The sequence below is a fragment of the Rhinichthys klamathensis genome, unplaced genomic scaffold (genome assembly GCF_029890125.1).
Source record: "Rhinichthys klamathensis goyatoka isolate OS25496 unplaced genomic scaffold, OSU_Roscu_1.1 h1tg000196l_1, whole genome shotgun sequence".
In the NCBI taxonomy this organism is placed as follows: Eukaryota; Metazoa; Chordata; class Actinopteri; order Cypriniformes; family Leuciscidae; genus Rhinichthys; species Rhinichthys klamathensis.
In genome coordinates, this window is record NW_026606722.1 from 5,367,601 (window position 1) to 5,387,896 (window position 20,296).

Genomic DNA, 20,296 nt, shown 5'->3' on the forward strand with positions numbered 1-20,296 from the left:
AAGCAATTTTGAGCGTGGCATGGTTGTTGGTGCCAGACGGGCCGGTCTGAGTATTTCACAATCTGCTCAGTTACTGGGATTTTCACGCACAACCATTTCTAGGGTTTACAAAGAATGGTGTGAAAAGGGAAAAACATTCAGTATGCGGCAGTCCTGTGGGTGAAGATGCCTTGTTGATGCTAGAGGTCAGAGGAGAATGGGCCGACTGATTCAAGCTGATAGAAGAGCAACTTTGACTGAAATAACCACTCGTTACAACCGAGGTATGCAGCAAAGCATTTGTGAAGCCACAACACGCACAACCTTGAGGCGGATGGGCTACAACAGCAGAAGACCCCACCGGGTACCACTCATCTCCACTACAAATAGGAAGAAGAGGCTACAATTTGCAAGAGCTCACCAAAATTGGACAGTTGAAGACTGGAAAAATGTTGCCTGGTCTGATGAGTCTCGATTTCTGTTGAGACATTCAGATGGTAGAGTCAGAATTTGGCGTAAACAGAATGAGAACATGGATCCATCATGCCTTGTTACCCCTGTGCAGGCTGGTGGTGGTGGTGTAATGGTGTGGGGGATGTTTTCTTGGCACACTTTAGGCCCCTTAGTGCCAATTGGGCATCGTTTAAATGCCACGGCGTACCTGAGCATTGTTTCTGACCATGTCCATCCCTTTATGGCCACCATGTACCCATCCTCTGATGGCTACTTCCAGCAGGATAATGCACCATGTCACAAAGCTCGAATCATTTCAAATTGGTTTCTTGAACGTGACAATGAGTTCACTGTACTAAAATGGCCCGCACAGTCACCAGATCTCAACCCAATAGAGCATCTTTGGGATGTGGTGGAACGGGAGCTTCGTGCCCTGGATGTGCATCCCACAAATCTCCATCAACTGCAAAATGCTATCCTATCAATATGGGCCAACATTTCTAAAGAATGCTTTCAGCACCTTGTTGAATCAATGCCACGTAGAATTAAGGCAGTTCTGAAGGCGAAAGGGGGTCAAACACAGTATTAGTATGGTGTTCCTAATAATCATTTAGGTGAGTGTATAATGTATAATACGTGAACAAGTCGTAAAGTTGCATTGCATGCAAGTCTTTTCACAGTGACATGCATCAAATCAATCCATCTCTTGTAATCTATTTGGCTATTAAGCACACAAGCCCGTTTCAACCTGCTTGGAATAATCTGTTCATCTAAGGCCTCTGGCGGAGATACTGTAGTAGTGTATAAAAGTAGCATGAATCTGTGCTCACATGCACATGAAAGCTTCTGGGGGTAGCCGAGAGAAAGAGAGAGAGGTGGGGTTAGAAAGCTCGCCCTGCGCTGCAGGCGTGTGCTAAAAACAGGCTTGTTGTTCCATGCTTTTAGGATCAATATGAGAACAGAGTGAGCTATGAAGAACCGAAGATTAAAAGGCGTATATCCCACTGATGGGCCCATCACTCATTCTTAAGGGAATTAAGTATTGATTTGGATGAAAATATAATTGTTTTTGTGGGCGAGGCTGCGTGCTTGTGTGCAACTTTTGGAAAAAGTAATGGCCTATACAAGTTTGAATAGTATTCCTATATCTGATCTTTATGAAAAAAGAAATACAGGTTTTAACTGACAGATCTACTGTATCTAATGTGCTTATGATTTCCTGTTATGTTTAAAGTCATTATGAAATCAAAATAGCAACTCTTGTTTTTATTGATATATTCACTGATATTTTTATGCTCAGATTGTTACTCATGACTTGGTAGTTGGTCCTTATTTGAGTATTTATGTGTTACTTTTTAACACAAATCTGCTCTGGGGATTGTAATGTTGTTATGGCATTAAAGTCCCCATCCTCTGAGTCTAATGTTATCTTTCCTAAACATGTGCTGTTAACCCTAACCCTAACCATTAATCCATGGCTTGGCATGACAGTGCTCCAGGCTGGCTTTCTGATAAATACTTGCGCTTTTGGCTTTTTCTTTTTTGAGATGCTCAATGGGACTAGAGATTTACCATTACAAGACTGACCCAAATTGGTCAGATCCTATTATAAGTTAGCCTGAGGCTGCTAATGTTTGAATGAGAGAGGCGTCACGGGCTGAACTTCACCCCAGCTCACTGGGAAACACATAGTGTGTTCAAAGGTAATATGGTCACTAATGCAGAAAATAACCTGAATTAAACTTAAGAGGGATGTTAGTATCTCTTTAGCTCCTGAACTTTCAGCAATGTTTATGTCGGTTGAAAAACCCTCATACAGCTGCTGGAGTATCAGAGGATTTTATCAAAGAAGATCAAATAAAATGTAAAAGAAAACTCTAAAGATATTGTTAAGCTAACTAATAATGTATTCTTATGTTGTTTTTGCAAGTGTCAAAGACAAATTTACATCTGAATGGACAAAATAATCGCACATGTTCAGGATCCATGTGTACACACGGATCTGCGAAAATGACTAAAAAGGCCGTATTATGCATGCCAGGCCAGTAGTTGGCGATGTCACTTTATCAAAAAACACAAACACATAATACTCATACATGAACACGTAATACACAAGGGGGTAATCCATCGACCGGAAGTTGAAGTCGGCCGGGTGCCGCCATGTTGTAGCAGAACTTCACTTGCGTTAGCATTTCCATTGACTCCCATTCATTTTGGCGTCACTTTGACAGCGAAAAACTTTACATCTGAGGCGTTTAAAGACTCCATTTGTACATTATTTATTTACAAAGAAACACGACAATGTATAAAAGGCTCCATTACCTTCTATGTTACATTATGGCCCCGTAGAAACAGATTTAGTAAAAATAGGCTAACGATTGCGTCATAACCACTCGACTCTCTGTCGCGCTGTACAGAAGTTACCGTACAGACAGGAGGAGAAGCTCGCAGGCAATCTGGGGGACGTCCCGTCAAGGGAGAAGCCCATAGATAATGAGTCCATAACAGCAACGGAATACTTACTCCTGCTCACTCACGCCAAAGAACTCTTTGCTCAAGTTCCCCGCATCTGCAAGATTAACGTTGGCAATTTTCACGCACAGCTACTAGAAGATTTACGTCTGTCAGACAGGTTGCTCACGTCATCAAGCTTAGTTTGAGTCGGTTTGAGTCTGCACGTCAGGAACGGAAGTGCTCAAAAATCGCTAAAAATGGGCTTCAACTGTCTCAACTGAGTTCCAATGAGATGGCTCTGTCCACTTCTTATACTGTCTATGGTAATACACATGCGCGTGACGTCACCGTTTTCACTAATTCCCGTTTTTGTTGTTTACTATGGAGACGGTAAAGGCATTGTTTTCAAAACCTTGCACTTTGAAACCCGTTTTCAAAAGATTACATTTTCAGGCCACCAAAAGACCATGTTAATGAATGGCCAAAACGCATTAAAAAGTTTCCTGTTGAAAACGGTGTCGTGTAAACACAACCAGTCTTTCTGGTAGTTAATTAGTTAACACCCGTTTCTGTTCCTGTTTATTATCCAGTCTGTGTATTTAAACCCTGAGTTCTGTCTGGTCATTGTTTCGTGTCGTCTGTGTATTTCATGGTTGTTATTTTATGCCTTTATTCGAAATATCTCCTGAGTGTTCCAAGTTGGATTTAATATTAGAAATGTTTTGTTTTGTTTTGTTTTGTTTCTCTACTCCGTTGTGTGCTTTGTTACAGCCACACGTGACAGTCCTACAGTAGTCTATATATTTACAATATATTTCAAGTTTATGTCTATTTCTATTTTCGTTTCTTTTTTTCTTGCAAGATACTTTTACTTTTATTCAACAGTTGATCAAAAGTGACATTAATTACCTAGTTCTGGCATGAAACTCTGGATGGCACCGGCTGATAGGTCTAACTAATTTGGTAGTGATCATGTAACTACATAACACAGCTGGTAAGCGTCCAATGAGCTGCGGCTCAACATTCAAACAAATACCAGTAGTGTTGCTGTTAGTAGTCTGCAGTGTGCTTCAGAAACCCTACAGCTTCCCCAGCTCCACCTGTATAGATATGCCACGGGGGTTAATTCATGTACAGTATGTTACATGTGCAGCGGCAGCATGTCTTATATGCTCACAGCAATGTCTGTGAATGTATTGGCAGAAGCAAGTCTCGATACTTGCTCTTCTTTTGGACTTTCTATTCTTATAATTGGTTTCACAAAAAAAAATTAAGCAGCACAACTGTTTAAAACATTGATAATAATCAGAAATGTTTCTTGAGCATCAAATCAATGATCATGTGACACTGAAGACTGGAGTAATGATGCTGAAATTTCAGCTTAATCAATTGTATTTTAAAATATATTCAGAGAGAAAAGAGCTATATTAAATTGGAATAATATTTTAATGCAACAATATTTTAATCAAATCAATGCCGTCTGTGAGCATAACGACATATTTTTTAACAACATGAAAAAAAACCCCCACCTTTTGTAGTTTTGCCTCTTCTGGTGACCCTGCTTATGGCAATTACATATTAAAGAATAGCATATGACCAAATGTATTACTTTTGTGACTAAACTGTAACTTTCACATCGTAGTCAGAAGATCTCATTACATCCAAGTAATAATTATCTCCTACAGAATAAAGAGTCAGTGAGAAGGAACTCATCCAGACCAGATCAACCAGATCAGATTAGACATGTTTCATCAAGCAGATGACAAATGCAAATTATGGGACTGTTGACTTTAAAAAATGTAAGGAAACCCATTGCCTTAAAATTATTAAATAAATAAACATGTGAACCTGACAATTCCACATAACTTATTTTTTTCAAATACGCATGCAGTTTCATTAATCATTTTAAGGCAACGGGTATCCTCACTTTTTTAAGTCAAGTCACCTGATCACTTTTTACAGTGTGGAGAAAATGCGTGAAAACTATTAAGAATTGACCCACCTCAAAAACACCATCTTTTTTTTTTGCTTTGCTTTGACAAAATGGCACTCAAACCAAACAATTAATCTTAACTTGGGGTTTCTGAGTAAGGCAAATGTGGATAGTACAGTTTACCAGATTTGTACAATTAAGTTGAGAAATTCAGTACAATTAACCAAAAAAGTGTTAGTTATAATGACTTGGACTTTACAGTGTACTCATGGGTCAATATTATAGGGTGGAATTTGTCACATTATAATGACAAGCACTTAAAGTGTTAAATGCATTGTAGAACATTTATACACACTTATAGTACAATTTGTAAGTTACTAAGCATAAACTTTTGCCAACATAAAAAGATTTGAATTAGATCTGTCTGAAAAAGAACAGTCTATAAACATGCTTTGATCTTCCCCTCTTTATCCATGTCGCCCAATATAAATGTGTGCTGGTATCCATGGAGAGCTCGTCATTGTCACTGGTCATTACTTTGTCAAGAGCCATAGTTACCCTTAGGAACCGTCTGGGTGACAGAGGAGTCTGAATAACAAACTAAAGAGAAGACATTGTGTGCATCTCAGACTAACTGCAACCCCGAGGGCTCACGCATGCTCTTCATTTAGCTAAAACTAACACATTTGCCATTTTTTCCTTCGTATTGCTTAATATTAAGGGTCAATGTGTTCACTGTTTTACTTCTCCAGCACTGGAGGATGAATCCTATTTCTTAGTTAGAAATCTGCCACTTTTCAGGACTGACATCAAACTGGACTGACCCTTTACAGTAAGTTCTTTTCATGATTTTTCCCCCCCATTATGAACTGTAATGCTACAAATCTTACCATAATGTTTATGCAAAAAACAGGATTTAAGGTAGTAGGATAAATATTTTTTGAGAGCACTTCAACAACCGCTGTGGTTTCCCAGCTGTGCCCACAAAAGCCTTTTTAAATGGAGACTGTCATAAAAGCTCTTTAAGCGCGTGGGGAGAAGGCAGTTTTTCCTATTGTTATGGCTTTGACAGGTGAACGATATGATTGCAGATGAGGAATTTATTTTGCGTGGTTGTAATGATCATTAAATAAAACAGTTGAATTAAAATGATTTTCCTGTTCTTGCTGGTATCCATCCATTCATGTTTGAGATTAATTGTTCATGGACTCTTTAAACATAATTCAATCCGCTTCTGCTATCTTCACTGATGAATAAAATGTGCTGTTGGAAAACAAAACTCAATTCATAATCATGTTTCATAATCTTTATTTTTTCATTGCTGTTGGTTGGAATTTTTCATGCTTTATGGTTCATTAATTTAGAGTTGTGTGAGTGTGTAAAGTCAACATGAAAACAGAACTGACCCTATTTTTGTCTTATTGTGAATGGTTCATCAGTGTACATCATTCCAAGAACAAAATATAAAATATAAAATAAAATAAAATCTCCAACAACCTGTTCTGTTCTAGTGCGTACACTTTTTACAATCCAGTCAATTCTCAATGGATCGATTCAAGCCCCATTAAACTTTTTTTTGGTTAATTATCTACTTTCAATCAGAAATGCATCTTAATGCAGAAGTAAAATGGATTGTGATGTCTGTTGATTTTAACATAAGTGTATTTATCCATCAAATATTGTTTAAATCAATCTAAAACAAAACCGAACAATTAGCTCTGGTCATAATGCCAACACAGATCTGTTTCTTTGAGATTGGAAAAACAAATGCTTTGACAGCTTTGACTCAATCATTAACAGACATCTCATACGTGATGGCCAAGGATGAACTGGTCTATGAGGTAAATATTACCACATAGATATGGTATGAGCAGAGGAAAATAGGGGAATATTTTACTGACACAAAAATGTTGGTGTTTTAATTAAAGATAGTTGGGGTCAGGGGAACTTCTGTGACTAATGGATATAAACTTAAATATGACAAAGAAAAATGCTTTATCAAGGTGATTTTAATATGTATCACCAACCCTGATCAGTTACACCAAGGCCAACAACATCTGATTTAAGACCAGACACTGATAGTTTATTTGTAATCAATTTCAAGCTAAAAGGGCCGATGAAACGGGGAGATTTAGAGTTTTATTGACAGTGCCTCTATTTTGCTTTATTCAAACCCATTACTCATCCACAATGACCCAAACAGACTGAATGCAGCCTCCGTATGTTTAACTGATGAACACTGTGGTGGAAGTGCTTCATCAAAGCTTTTATCTCCTGCTGCTCCTCTCGGTCTCTTTCTCTTGCATAAACGCATCCTGACCATACCGTCAAGAAATTATTAGGTGTTTAAGTAAAGAAATATAATTAAAGAGTATATTTTATTAATTTTCTAATCTTCACAGAAGCCTGTCAGTGGTTGTCATTGGTAGTGTTATTTTGGTATTATTTATATACTTTATTTTTAATATTTTTATGTAACTTTTGTAGCTATGTAACTTTTTTTTGTTCAAAATATACAAAATTTAAATGTAGTCAATACATCATCAATCCTTCTTCCAAAACGTGTTTTTGTCTTACACTGATTCACTATGGTATTAGTGAAAAGGTCAGCCTATTATAAGTGTTTATAGTTTAGACCTAGCGAGATAGTTTTTGAGGGAATTGTGTGCATGCGTCACTCTCCCCTGAGTGTCTCGTCATATCCGTAAATAGAGAAAAGTTGCTTCGGCTACTTTCACACGTGTATGGTGGCATAGGTTAGTGTTCAAGGTTGACATGGAGCATGCTGAAACTGGAATATCTAGGGAATCACTTGTTTAAAAAAAAACGCCGAACAGAAGAGAGTCTGCTGGCAAAAAGAGAGCGCGACAGAGCTGCTAATGAAATGAGAATCAACAGTGGCTTGGCTTTTCAAAGATGGCGAGAACTTTAAATGTTTTTAATTTAAATGTTGCAAAAGAAACATGGAGAAGGCGTTTTTATTACTCAGCAGGTGAGTAAGGTATTTTAATTGAACAGATAAATTGCCATCTGTACTGTACATCTCTCTAACAGAATTCATTGTAAAGCATTATCTATTGTGAAGGGTCATATTCATCCGCAGACACGCAGAGCTGAAGCACAACCAAAACAATGTTCTTCCACAAAATGCTTGCAGTTTTGTTCCCTTTGCCATCAGCGCATCTAGTGTGCGAAAACACTCTAATTTCGTTTGCTGGTGAAAGCCTGTGCCTCCGTGTTCGAGATATTTGACACCTGAGGACACACACGACCTGTGCGTTTATTGCCTAGGTGAGGAGCATGCACGTTTAGTTTGTGAGGGTTCTGAGAAAGATCTGTTTGTGTTTGTCCTTATTCTGGAGGGATGTTGAGGCACAGCGGAGGCTTAGGTCATGGGTATCTCAGGTTGAGCTGGCCGAGGAGTTCGAGAAAGCATTGGCCCTTTCATGCACTTCGGTCGCAGGCTCAGGATGTGCTGTCTCTTGACTCCGCCGATCCAGCAGATAACTCATGTTGTTGGCACCATCCAGCCAGGAGGAGGCGGATGTAATTGAGGAGGCAGAGGATACTCAACCTGCCAACCCTACATATGGGGAACTGGTGGACAATATGGCCTGCACCACAACTAGATTGGATCTGGCTCAGGGGCATGCAAAATGGGAAGTCGCTTGTGGTAGACTGGACGAGTACCTTCTTTCAGGCCGTAATTCCCCCATGAGCTTTCCCTTCCTTCCCAATATCCACAGATATAAAGGAGGAAGCCATATTCAGCTTGGATCCATCCTTTCCAATATTCGAACTATGCAAATGTGGAAGGATTGGCTGAGTGAGGATATGTGAGGATGCCCCTGGTAGAGGAGATGTCTTTCAGGGCAAGTCATCCTCTCTGAGGGCTCCTGCCCTGCTATCAAAGCTGCTTCAAACCACCTCGCGTTTGAATGGCAGGGCATATGAGGCAGCAGGTCAGGCCGGGGGGGACTTGCACACCATGGCGGTGATGCAGGCCTGCAGGCAGATCTGCTGAGGGATTTGGATCAGGGGCAGGGATTGTCCCCTGAGCTGCCATGTTGTGCTGCACCACAGACTTAGCCCTAAGTCTGAGAGATGCATTTTCTCCTTGATGCCCCGGTCTCACCCTCTGAGCTTTCTGGCCCAACTGTAGAGATGGTGGTGGAAACGCTTCGAGAGGCGAGGGCGCAATCGGCGGCGTTCAGGAAATACATCCAACACCGATCCAGATCCCTGCCTAAAGCCTCTCAGGGTTCTGGCTTGCCACAGTCTGAGGACCGAAGGCAGAGGAGATGCTTCCCCTAGGAGTGGGTCATTAGATAAACTAGCTGACCTGTTAGCTATTGTGTGAGTTGACAATGCTACCGAGTTGAGGATGTTCACCCAGGAGGCATCCCTCCTTGCTATCTGTCACTCACTGTGGTCTAGTCAGGATAAGCGCTAGCTATTACTAGCCATTCCTAACTGGGATTAATGCAAGGGAACTAAATACATTAGACATTATATTCCCTCTATTTAGTTCCTTCCCTTCCCCAACTAGTGTTGGGTCTTAACAACACATCAGTGATGGTAGCTATACTGAGAATGCTTTCACCACGGGCTCCCTTTAGCAAGCTGCCCTTTTGAGCCTTAGGGCTGAGTGAGGTGTTCCCTTCCTGACCATTTCGGATAATAAAGTAGTACATTCTACCTGGATTCTAATTAATCTAATGAAACTACTGAACATGCTCTTGAAGAGACATGGGTCACTTTAAACACCGCAGCTGCCACTGTAAATACCGAAGTAATGGTAAGGCTCTATATCTAATTGTTTTTAGTAGATAAAGCTAATACAGTGTTTCCAACTATTCAGCATTAAGAATCTATTTAGCTGACCCGGTTGTCAAAAAGCAAATGTGGATATGAGTGAATAAGATGCTTTGAATAATTATATTCTCTTGGCAAGTGAGACGGATCTGCTGGATATGGTTTTGCATAACGATAGAATGAATAACATAGTCAAGCTTGACATATCAGAGAGTCCATTGGGAGAATATATGATGCTGTGTATGAGAGCATGTGTATGTGGGTGTATGTGTTTGCCCTAGTGCTCTTATGTTAGGCCTACAAATGGTTTATATTTTGGATTGTGTATTTGAAAGACAGACAATTATGAATTTGTTGCTGATGTTTGGTTTGATCTTTGTACTGTACTGTAAATACTGTTGTATCTCTTCAAAGACAGAGAACCGGGGAAATATTGGCGAAATACTGTAGGAAAAGGGAAATTGTGAAGACTGTATAAGAGCCTATCCCCTTTATGCATGCATATTAGCTAGACCAGCCAGAAAATATTTGATTGATTGATTGATTGATTGATTGATTGATTGATTGATTGATTTAGTATAACATGATTTGAGCTAAATAAATAAAATTTATGATTGTTGGTACTTGGTACATTTGGACTTTATGGACAATGGCCGAGCTACGATGCAAGAACCCTTATAGTCCAACAGCAATGGGACATTTCACTATTTTTCATTACTCTTTCCTCATGGTTACATATTATGCCGGTAGCTGGTGACAAGTGACTTTCAATTAGTGAGTCACTGAAACATTAACTGGCACAACTTCATTAATGTTCTTAGACACACACAATGGTAAGCTTTATTGTAACTTTGTTTAGACCAGTGTTTCTCACATGGGGATATATGTGATAATGAGCTGATGAGTTGAATCAGGTGTGTTTGCTTGGGGAGACAAAGAAAACGTGCAGTGTTGGGGGTCCTTCAGGAGCAGGGTTGAGAAACATTGGTTTAGACCTATTTTCATTGAGCAAAATGGAGCAATGAAGCATTACTCAATGACTTTTTGTTTACTGAACTGTTGCATGAAAGCAATACTCACATTTGTGCTGTTGGTCTGAATTCAGCTAAATTTTTGGTTTTGTTATGATATTGATATTGCTTTATCAGTTTTGTTTAAATATATTATTGAAACGTCATCATCAGATATGCGTCGCAGAGACTGGTTGCCATGGCCCGGTGAGGCTCAGAGACGAGAAGAGAAGAGGGCCGAAGCCAGACTGGCTGAGGATCTGCAGAGACTCGACCAGGCTAAACATTACCACCTCAACACACTGAACAGAGAGCAGCGCAGACTACACAGAGAGCTCATCTCAGTCAAAACAGGTGTGTGAGTAATTAAATTTAAAAAAAAAAAAAAACCTTGACCTTGATTTCACATATGAAACGTATCTGTTTCGTGTCAGGTAATCCCTGGAAAAGAGGACTCCACAGTTTAGGGCTACGACCCTCCAACCATGATGTCGGGCGCCCTGCTGCATCCTACAAGAGGACCCTATTACCCATCATCCCACTGGCAGGCAAGGAGGCAGACAGGTGAGGCTGAGATCAGGACTTGTTTGATTGCATTTTCTCACTATATTAAAATGTAAAGATATATAATTTTCCAAATAAATATAATTTTATATTATAATTATTTTTATGTTGTGGCCAATGTTCAATTTCTATAAACCTTTGTTTAAATAAATAAAAAATCAATCATTTTAATACTACAGGTGAATTTGCAGTGAATGTTTATTTTGAGATTTACGATTTACTAAATATTCCATTTAACAGTGTTATTAAATTATTAGTGGTATTATGAGGGTTAAATAAATAAATGTAAATGAGCACTAACAATTAAATAAACAATTAAAATAAAATACAATTACAACTGATACCAATAAATGAAAGTATCTCAAGTATATGCTAAAACCAAAATAGTACAAATATGTTGTGCATCTATAACTATGATGTTTAAATTTGTTCATTATATATGCATAATATCAGAATATCATAGTATTACTATTACCGTACTTTAAGGTATTTTTATCCAATAAACATTAATAGTTGGATCAAACTGCTCTATATACAGTAAGCGAAGCCACTGATAATTTCTGATGGAGTTCAAAGGAAGTGTGTTGTGCCAACATGAAGCTAATCTCTTTAGCACCTCATTATATAATATGGCTATCCAGCTCTGTCTTCCCCTGTATCCCAGCTTCAGCCGTGGCATGCGCCCCACTCTGCAGTTAGACAGGGGTTGGCATGGATTTCAATGAGGAATGAGAGAATTTATTCCACTTGATACTTGACACAGCACAACTTCAAACAGAATGTGGAAAATGAATCTGTTGCAATTATGATCTCTCCTTTGGGGTACAATCTTAAAAAAGGAAGCTAGACGCCACCCACTCATTCTATAAATGTTTGATATTGTATCTTAGACCCACTTTGCATTCAAAAAGTTGCACGTAGGATAAGGACAATGAATATGTTTAAGTTAAAGTCTGACAAATATCCCTTAAATACGTGTTCTGAGAAATCACAAGTCTCTGTGACAGATGTAGGCTAAGATCTATCAACAGCAAGAACAGATTGTTTACCAAAACAACAAAACAGAATGTCACCTTAATAACACTAAACAAAATTAATGCTTAACCTTTTGTTCATTATTATTTATTGAATTGTAACATTTAATGTGCCCATTCCTCGTGGGATCCTGGGAGCCAGGTTAGTGTCACACCACACTCACTGCCTCTACTTCAGGACGTTACGCTTCCCGGGTTGGGCCCCAGCAGTCCCCCTCGCTGCCCCTCCACGGGTACGTTGGTTGTGCCCTTGGGTCGCTCGTACAGAGCCTGGGAGCCTAGAGCTTCCAAGCCCGTCCCGTTGACTCTTGCAGACAATCAGACTCGGCTATGGGATTCAGTTTGCCAGGCACAGTTTTGGGCTCCTGGACGGGACCTTGACTGCGGTAGCATACCTATTTTCTAGAGTTGATGGCAGTGCTCCTTAACCTGGCCCTAGCCAGATGAATTTCGCTCCGCCTAGCTTCACTCACATCCATCTGGAACCTCTTCCATTGAGAGTGATTTCTCCAACCAACTTTATGGTTTAGCCAATCAGGACGCAGGGAGGGGAGTTTCATAGATGTGACGTAGTGGAGAAGCGACCGTGAGACTGTTTTGATTCAGACAACAATGGCGGCTCGCATCGAGGAAACAAGCGTTAACATTGATGCTGCTATTTCATCCGTGTTGTCCAATCTACCTAATATTGTTTCATTAAAAGAACATCAGAGAACGGCTCTTAAGGCTTTTGTTGGTGGAAACGATGTTATATAGATCAGTGCCTTCTCCCGACCGGATTCTTCAGCGTCACGGGTTGGCTTCGGTGTGAGTGGTTGAAATAGCACGTCGATAAAGATGACAGACAAGTGGCTTATCCAATCATATGCAAGGATTTTTGATAAGGCCCAGCCTTCTGAAACGCAATTTCAATGGATCGGTTCCAGATGGATGTGAGTGAAGCTAGGCGGAGCGAAATTCATCTGGCTAGGGCCAGGTTAAGTGCTCCTTGCCCTGCGTCGGTTTCCACCGTTGCTTTAGGGCAACACTGCGATGGTTGCGTATATCAACCACCAAGGCGGTGTGCGCTCATGTTGGCTGTCTCAACTTTTCCTCCATCTCCTCCTCTGGAGTCAGTAGTGTAGTGGCTCAAGTCTCTCACGACAGCTCACACTCCCGGGAGAATGGACTCCCTCCCCTGGTGGTCCCGCTGAGGCCTCCCAGGAGTCCTCCCACTGCTAGCTCTTTTGGGTCTGGTCAACAGATAATACCTTTGCGGGATTCAATCTCCAGTTGGAGTTGTTTTCTTCCCATGTGTTGGGTACAAACAGGTAATGTGTGGGAAGGCTGGCTTGATGAGTTCCCCACTTGGCGAACCCTGAATTAATTTTCAGGGCCAGTACTCGAGATGGCCCATGTGTTGGTATTCCCCCTTGGTAATCCCATATGTGTATTCTTCCAAGATACATGTTCCCTATCTGTAAAGCTGTATCTTTCTCTGGGCAGATTTTGCTCTGCCCCGCCTCTGCGTCTGTAGTAGTTCCATCCCTGTCTAGGCAGGACCTACCACAGCAGCCCAGTCTCATCCCAAGACGTCATATGACTGACACTTTTGACCATACGTCAACATCCGTCGTTTTAGGGTACCCTTTAACGTCAGTTAGATGACGCTATCTAATCCTAACCCTACCCCAGACCTAAACCTACCCACTTCATCTAACTGACGCTAAAGGTAAAGCGTCAGTTAGATGACGCCCTAGGATCGTCATCTAACTGACGTTAAAGGGTACCCTAAAACGTCGGATGTTGACGTATGGTCAAAAGCGTCAGTCATATGACGTCTTGGGATGAGACTGTGTTAACCACAGAGGTCTTCCACATGTGGCACTGCCCCACGGGTCAGTCCATATGTGTATTTCCACATGTTCCTCCTTACGGGTATGTGGCCTCCGTAGCATTCCTCTGGACTGGACTAGGTATGCTTCCCCAGTGTTAATAACACTGGTCATGGCTAAAAAAAAAGGGAACTGAGAACCAAAGCACTCTCCTCATGAAATAACAATGTAAAAAGAACAGCAGCTACAACTGTCTTCATGGTAATCCCTTCCATCCCATTGGCAAGGAGGACTAACATGGGCTTACGTTGGGCGCTCGGTAGGTTACATCTAAACGAGAGCCGTTTCCGAAAGGGGATTTGCTCGCAAATTTTTTTGCGTTTCTTGCAGGAATGCAATACACCTGTGAGAGAATGCAAAAGCATTTACACAATATTTCCTTTACATTATTTTTTCTAAAAAATAATTCCATCACCATGTACCTTTTAAGGGCTTCATAGTACGTCTAAATGTGGGCTGATCAAAAATATTTTTGTAATTAAGAGATACTATTTACAGAATATATTTTAATTGTATACAGTTGTATAACATCACTTTGCACTCTGTACATTCAGCTGGCAAATGTGATTGATTTCAGATTGTGTGCTTCAAATGTGTGTGTGTGTGTGTGTGTGTGTGTGTTCAGAAGTTGTTTATAATAAGTATGTGCATGAATGCTTTCTGATTAGAGTCTGAGATGGGCATGTGTGATTGAAGGGATTTCCCCAGTTAACCGCACCAGTGAATCTGAAAATGGGTAATCACAGACACACACAGATCCATCCATCCTCAAACACATACAAACGACTTAGTAAAAGATTTATTATGTTTTAGCCCCCTACATTGATATGTTCATCTATTAATATATTTGTTCCAGATGTCTGCCTCTCAGATTTGTCCTTTCTGAAATCTTCGATCAGCACTTTCAAAAAGATGAATGAATGAGAGCGAGGGAGGAGGGGGCAAAATATGTTTTAAAATGAGATCTGTAGTCAGTGAATCAAGGAAATGGAGAAAGACCATGGTAGACTAATGGTTAAAGATCTGGGCTTCTAATGAGACAGCGAGAGAAACCTCTCTACTGCCTGTTCCCTTGAGCAAGACACATCTCAAGATGCTCCACTGGAACTGGCCTTCAATTAGTGAACCAAAGGTTTCTTTGGATGACAAGCATCTGGTAAATAGCAAGAAAGAAACAAGAGAGAAGAAATTAGGCCATCTCTCTCTCCCACAGTACACCGTCTGCACATCTTGTAACATCTTCTGTCTGTCTGTTCTGTCTCTCTGTGGACCTGCAGGGAGGTTAGTGGTTCTTCGTCTTTATGCTTGTTAGGCAGACAGCCTGTAGGCAGCCAACTAGTGCCTACTTCACTATACTTCTGCTTATTTCCTGTTTTCTATCTCTCTTTCTTTCCCTTCTAGCTCACTCTCTGACAGAGACACTCTTTCATGATTGTTTCATTTCCTTTTCTCTCGTCTGCATTCTCCACACTCCTCCATCATTTTCCTCATCTTCCATTCCTTGCTTTACATGGTGATACTGAACGTTTTTAAGTGCCCAGTCCGTGTACCATGATCAGACCAGCTTTACATTTCCACAAAAAACGTTTTACTAATCTACTGATCTTTTACTGAGTGCAAAAATGTCATTTGGTGTAACGATCTCGTAAAAATTAAACCGAGTGCATCATTGTGGAGCCACCATCCAATTAGCGGTGTTCATTTCCCGCAGCTCCAGATTAATTGCTATGCGAGTTCCCATGATTTTTAATGCATGTTGACTTTTGCACTTTAATTAATTCTCAGTATTTCTTCTCAATCTCTCCAGGTCCTCCTCTCTGCAGGCTCGTGTTCAGGAGTTTATCAGCAGTGGGGAGAAAAGCGCAGAACCCTCCGAGACTCTCTGCCTACCGGACCTAAAACGGCAGACTGTCACATCTCTAACTGCTACATGTACAAATACAGAAAGAGAGGAGAGCAAGGAGAGACAGATGGATAGAGAGAGGGAGGCACACATGGAGGTAGTGAGAGACAGAGAAAAAGACAGCCAGAAAGAGAGAGAGTGGATGCTGTTAAGGGAACGAGAGAAAGATGTTGAAAGAGGAGCTGAAATAAATGGGAATAGGTGTCCATCCTCTCCTGTTTTATTCCCTTCTGAGATGTTAGCTCCTGATGGACATTTAAGAACAGTTCACACATTACCAAACTTTGCACAGGCCCTGGCCGAAGCAAGAAAAGCAAGATACATCAGACACAGAGGACACCCCTCGTGTGAGCGAGAACTCACCATACGAGAGATATTTTCCCAGGATTCAAGAGATGCACTCGCTCTCTGAGACACAAAAACAGTGGTTCTCAACTGGTTTTGCTTCAAGATCAGATTTTTCATTGGACAGCAAGTTGCGACCAAACATAGTGCCATAATTGTATTGATGGTTTTGGTGCATTCGTGGTATATTCGTTTTGAAACAACTTGCCATCACTAACTTTCCGGAAATGTTCGATTGGGCTGGTAAACACTTTTGAACTACCATTGGTCTGTGTCGATTATGTAGGTGTGGATCTGAGGCTCCGCCTTCTCTAACATGGAAATTATCTCCGGTTAGTTTTGTCTGTTCAGTCCGTCGAGAACAGATGCGGGTAAACATGTATAAGTTGGAGCTCCATTCAATTCTGAGTTTGCAAGTTATAATTATGAGTTCTATGAAGACTTGAATGCTTATTACAAGTCAGAATTTCATACAGTAATTCCGACAAAGTGTAAATGCACCTTTTACTATCCCATTTACTATATTTTTTTCCCTGCTGTCCATGATCCTATCAGAAAAGGCTGGTGAGTCACAACCCCCCAGTTGAGAATCGCTGTGTTAAAGGAATAGTTCACCCCAAAAATAAAAATTCTGTCATCATTTACTCACCCTCTAGTTGTTCCAATCCAAACCTGTATGAGTTTCACCCTTCTGTTGAGCACAAAGAGGATTTTTAAAGAATGTTGGTAATCAAACAGTTGACTGTAGCCATTGACTTCCATAGTAGGAAAAAAAAAATACTATGGAAGTCAATGGCTACCTCAAACTCTTTGGCTAGAAACATTATTTGCTCAACAGAAGAAACACATACATGTTTGGCACAACATGAGGGCGAGCAAATTATGACAAATTTCATTTTTGGGTAAACTTTCCCTTTAAAAATGCACACAGTACATGCTTCATTAGATGTTTTGCATTAGGCCTAAATAATTAAATAATTGTAACAGTTAATTACAAAGACATAGGCTATATCACATCAAGTAGGCCTACAAACACCTTTAATATTTATGTTTACTTAAATCTACATGATGAACCACACCATTTTAGGATGGTTTGTTCTTATCAGCTCAAATTATGTCAATAAAAACAATCAACAAAGCTGTTTTCTTCTTCATTTTATCAGGGGCCTGTTTCAATAAGGAGGTTCAACCAACTCTGAGTTAAAACTTGAACTCTGAGTTGACTTACTCTGAGATGGGAAACTCTTGAGTTTTCGGTTACAGAACAGCTGAAATTAGTTGGTTCAATCAACTCTAAGTTGACTGACTCTGAGTTAAGCGAGTGCACCACAACTATAAAAAGCCATCATCAATGGAGCGCAGATATTACGAGTCACCATGGCAACAGTGCCAGACAAAAAGAGGAATTACTGTTATACAGTGTTGGGTGTAATTAATTGCCAAGTAATCTAAATATTTTAATTTAATTAAAGGGATTACTCTTAATTCTTCTTTAATTTAAAATAAAATCTGATGTAATTGCATTAAATACTGCATAGACTATAGAACAATTCTGTATAAAACAATAGTGGATTTAACATACATTTTTAAAAGGCATATTTTTAATGTTACCTTCTCCCTCTACACACTTGTCAATTCAAGAATAATTCATGCAATTGTATATTGTTCATTTGAAAGCATTACAAGTGCAGTTTCTTGTCTCTCCTTGTATTGTTCAAGTGTGAGGTTGATATGGGATTTAGTAATTAGTAATAAGTAGACCAATACTTTCTAAAGATAGTAATTATTACATGAATCTAATTACACTGTTGAAGATGTCATTTGTAGTTAGTAATTAATAACTATTTTAGAGTAACTTACCCAACTGTTATAATATCAGAGGTGAAACTGGAAGAACAGTATGTTATTCAACCTAATTTTAATTTTCATGGTGCAATCCTGCAGGCATTAAAAGAACGTGGCAGCAGCTGAAAATGAAATATATAAACATAATTCAATCAGGTAAGGCTTGAGCATATCATGGGTGTAGGCTACCTGACTTTACAAATATTTGACATATTAAATGACTAAATAGCATCCAGTGTCTAGCAGTGCAGCAGCATTTCTGGCTGAGGGAATTCCTTCATCAGAGCCAGTCACTCCCGAAGATCCAAGCCTTCATAAATGTAAGAGCTAAGAGGTCTACTACATATGTGTTATTTTTTATATAGGGTATTTTTGATATTTCCATTTATTTTACTTTGGGTTGGGTTATTCGTTGGTCCCAACAGATTCTGATGGTAATATCTGTCTTTTGGAGTCTCCTGTCCCAACAGAACCCCAGACAGTTGTAAGTAGCCTACTCAATACACCAGAAATTATGACAAATAGTAGGCCTAAACTTCATAAATAGTAGAGACACACTTCAGTGTGTAATGCCACTGAATTTGTAGAATTTGTTTAGAACTAACGAACTTGGAAAGAGTAATACAATATTTTACTCAAGTAAAAATACTATTACTTTGATAAAATTGTACTTAAGTAGCTACAAATAAAAGTACCGGTCTAAAAATCTACTCAAGTAAAAGTAAAAAGTAGCTCATTTAAAATGTACTCAGAGTAAAAGTTGCTGAGTTACTTGTTTAACAGCGGGTGTGGGGTGGGGGACTCTCCCGTGTATAGGGTTGTATGAGAGTTTCACGGAAAATATCACGGTTTATGGTATTAAACAATTATTAAATATATAAACTGCATTATTCAATTACGGTTATTATGATCATCAGTTAAAATGACAGTTAAATAAATTAAACATTTGTTCAATAAAACATATTTAATCAACTAATTTCACTAATTGATTATGAATTAGATTAACAACTTTTTTTATCATTAATAACTTATTAAAATGTTCAAAAATAATTGAGTTCTATGAAATGTTTTTTATTCAGATTTTTTTTAATTTTATGAGTTAATACAAATATAATTTTTAAAAAAAACGGTGGTAATCAAATAGAAGTTTAGCAAACGTTTAAATCCTTTTATTTTTTGGCAAAGTGCTGCAAAACAGATTTAGTAAATTAAACCATGTAATGGACAAACAATATATATTCCTTAAATAATGTTTAAATAAATTGTAGTATTATTGTTGGTGTTTAAACATTGCTTCCTCTTTAAAAAAGGGGAGGAGACCGCAAGAAACTCTGAGTTTACCGAAGAAAATCTGCTCCTGACCAGGTTAGGTTCACAGAGTAAGTTACCATGGTAACTGACTCTGAGTATAAGTTACCTCTCTTTCAGAAACGGGCTTGACTTACTCTGCTTTCTCAGGTTTGACTTACCTCCCATTCTGAAACGGAAAACCCAGAGTTTCCCTCATTTCAGGGTTAACCTACTCAGAGTTTTCACTTAACCTCCTTTCTGAAACGGGCCCCAGGACATCTGTCACAATCTGTAAATACTTTGCCTCTGGGTACTACTTTTATTGTTCTTCATTTCATCAGTAGACCTCTGCAGTAGTTATCAAACTTACCATCATATCACATTATCGCCCTCTGTTGATGGTTCTTAACAGAGTGTTGTACACTAATATCATATTACGCTAGAAGGGACCGGAAGGGACGCGTCGAGTCGATCGCGTAAACGAAGTATTTGATTGGTGAACTGGGTGTCTACGTCAGAATTCCGAGTTACGCGCTTGGAGTGTAGTCAAGTCGTTTCAATTTTCGCGTCGCGTTACTAGGAGACTTTAAAATGTGTAAATAAACTCGAACATTACATTATTAAACACATTAGGCTGTGACCTGGAAAGTGAGTCTCTCTGTAAGCGTCGAGGTGAAGAAGGTTGACAGTTTGTTTGAGGAAGTGAAGTGGAAAAATACACAAGCAAACTTGACAGTGTTGATGGTGTTTCGTAATGCATGAATCTCCCACACGGCTTATTATTAACAGCAACAGCT

At 39.5% G+C, this 20,296-nt stretch overlaps 1 protein-coding gene across 1 annotated transcript; it reads left to right on the forward strand.

Moving 5' to 3' along the window:
• The first annotated feature begins 5,508 nt into the window (after positions 1-5,508).
• On the forward strand, positions 5,509-16,531 carry LOC130096098 (uncharacterized). The gene is made up of 4 exons (XM_056262742.1): positions 5,509-5,651; positions 10,819-10,998; positions 11,079-11,208; positions 15,924-16,531. The coding sequence occupies exons 2-4, from the start codon at positions 10,821-10,823 to the stop codon at positions 16,429-16,431; spliced, it is 816 nt and encodes a 271-aa protein (XP_056118717.1). The 5' UTR covers positions 5,509-5,651; positions 10,819-10,820; the 3' UTR covers positions 16,432-16,531.
• Positions 16,532-20,296: the final 3,765 nt, after the last annotated feature.

Coding starts and splice junctions, on each gene's coding strand:
- LOC130096098 (XM_056262742.1), top strand. CDS start 10,821: ATGCGTCGCAGAGACTGGTTGCCATGGCCCGGTGAGGCTCAGAGACGA. Junction 10,999..11,078: donor GCTCATCTCAGTCAAAACAG/GTGTGTGAGTAA, acceptor GTTTCGTGTCAG/GTAATCCCTGGAAAAGAGGA. Junction 11,209..15,923: donor GCAGGCAAGGAGGCAGACAG/GTGAGGCTGAGA, acceptor CAATCTCTCCAG/GTCCTCCTCTCTGCAGGCTC.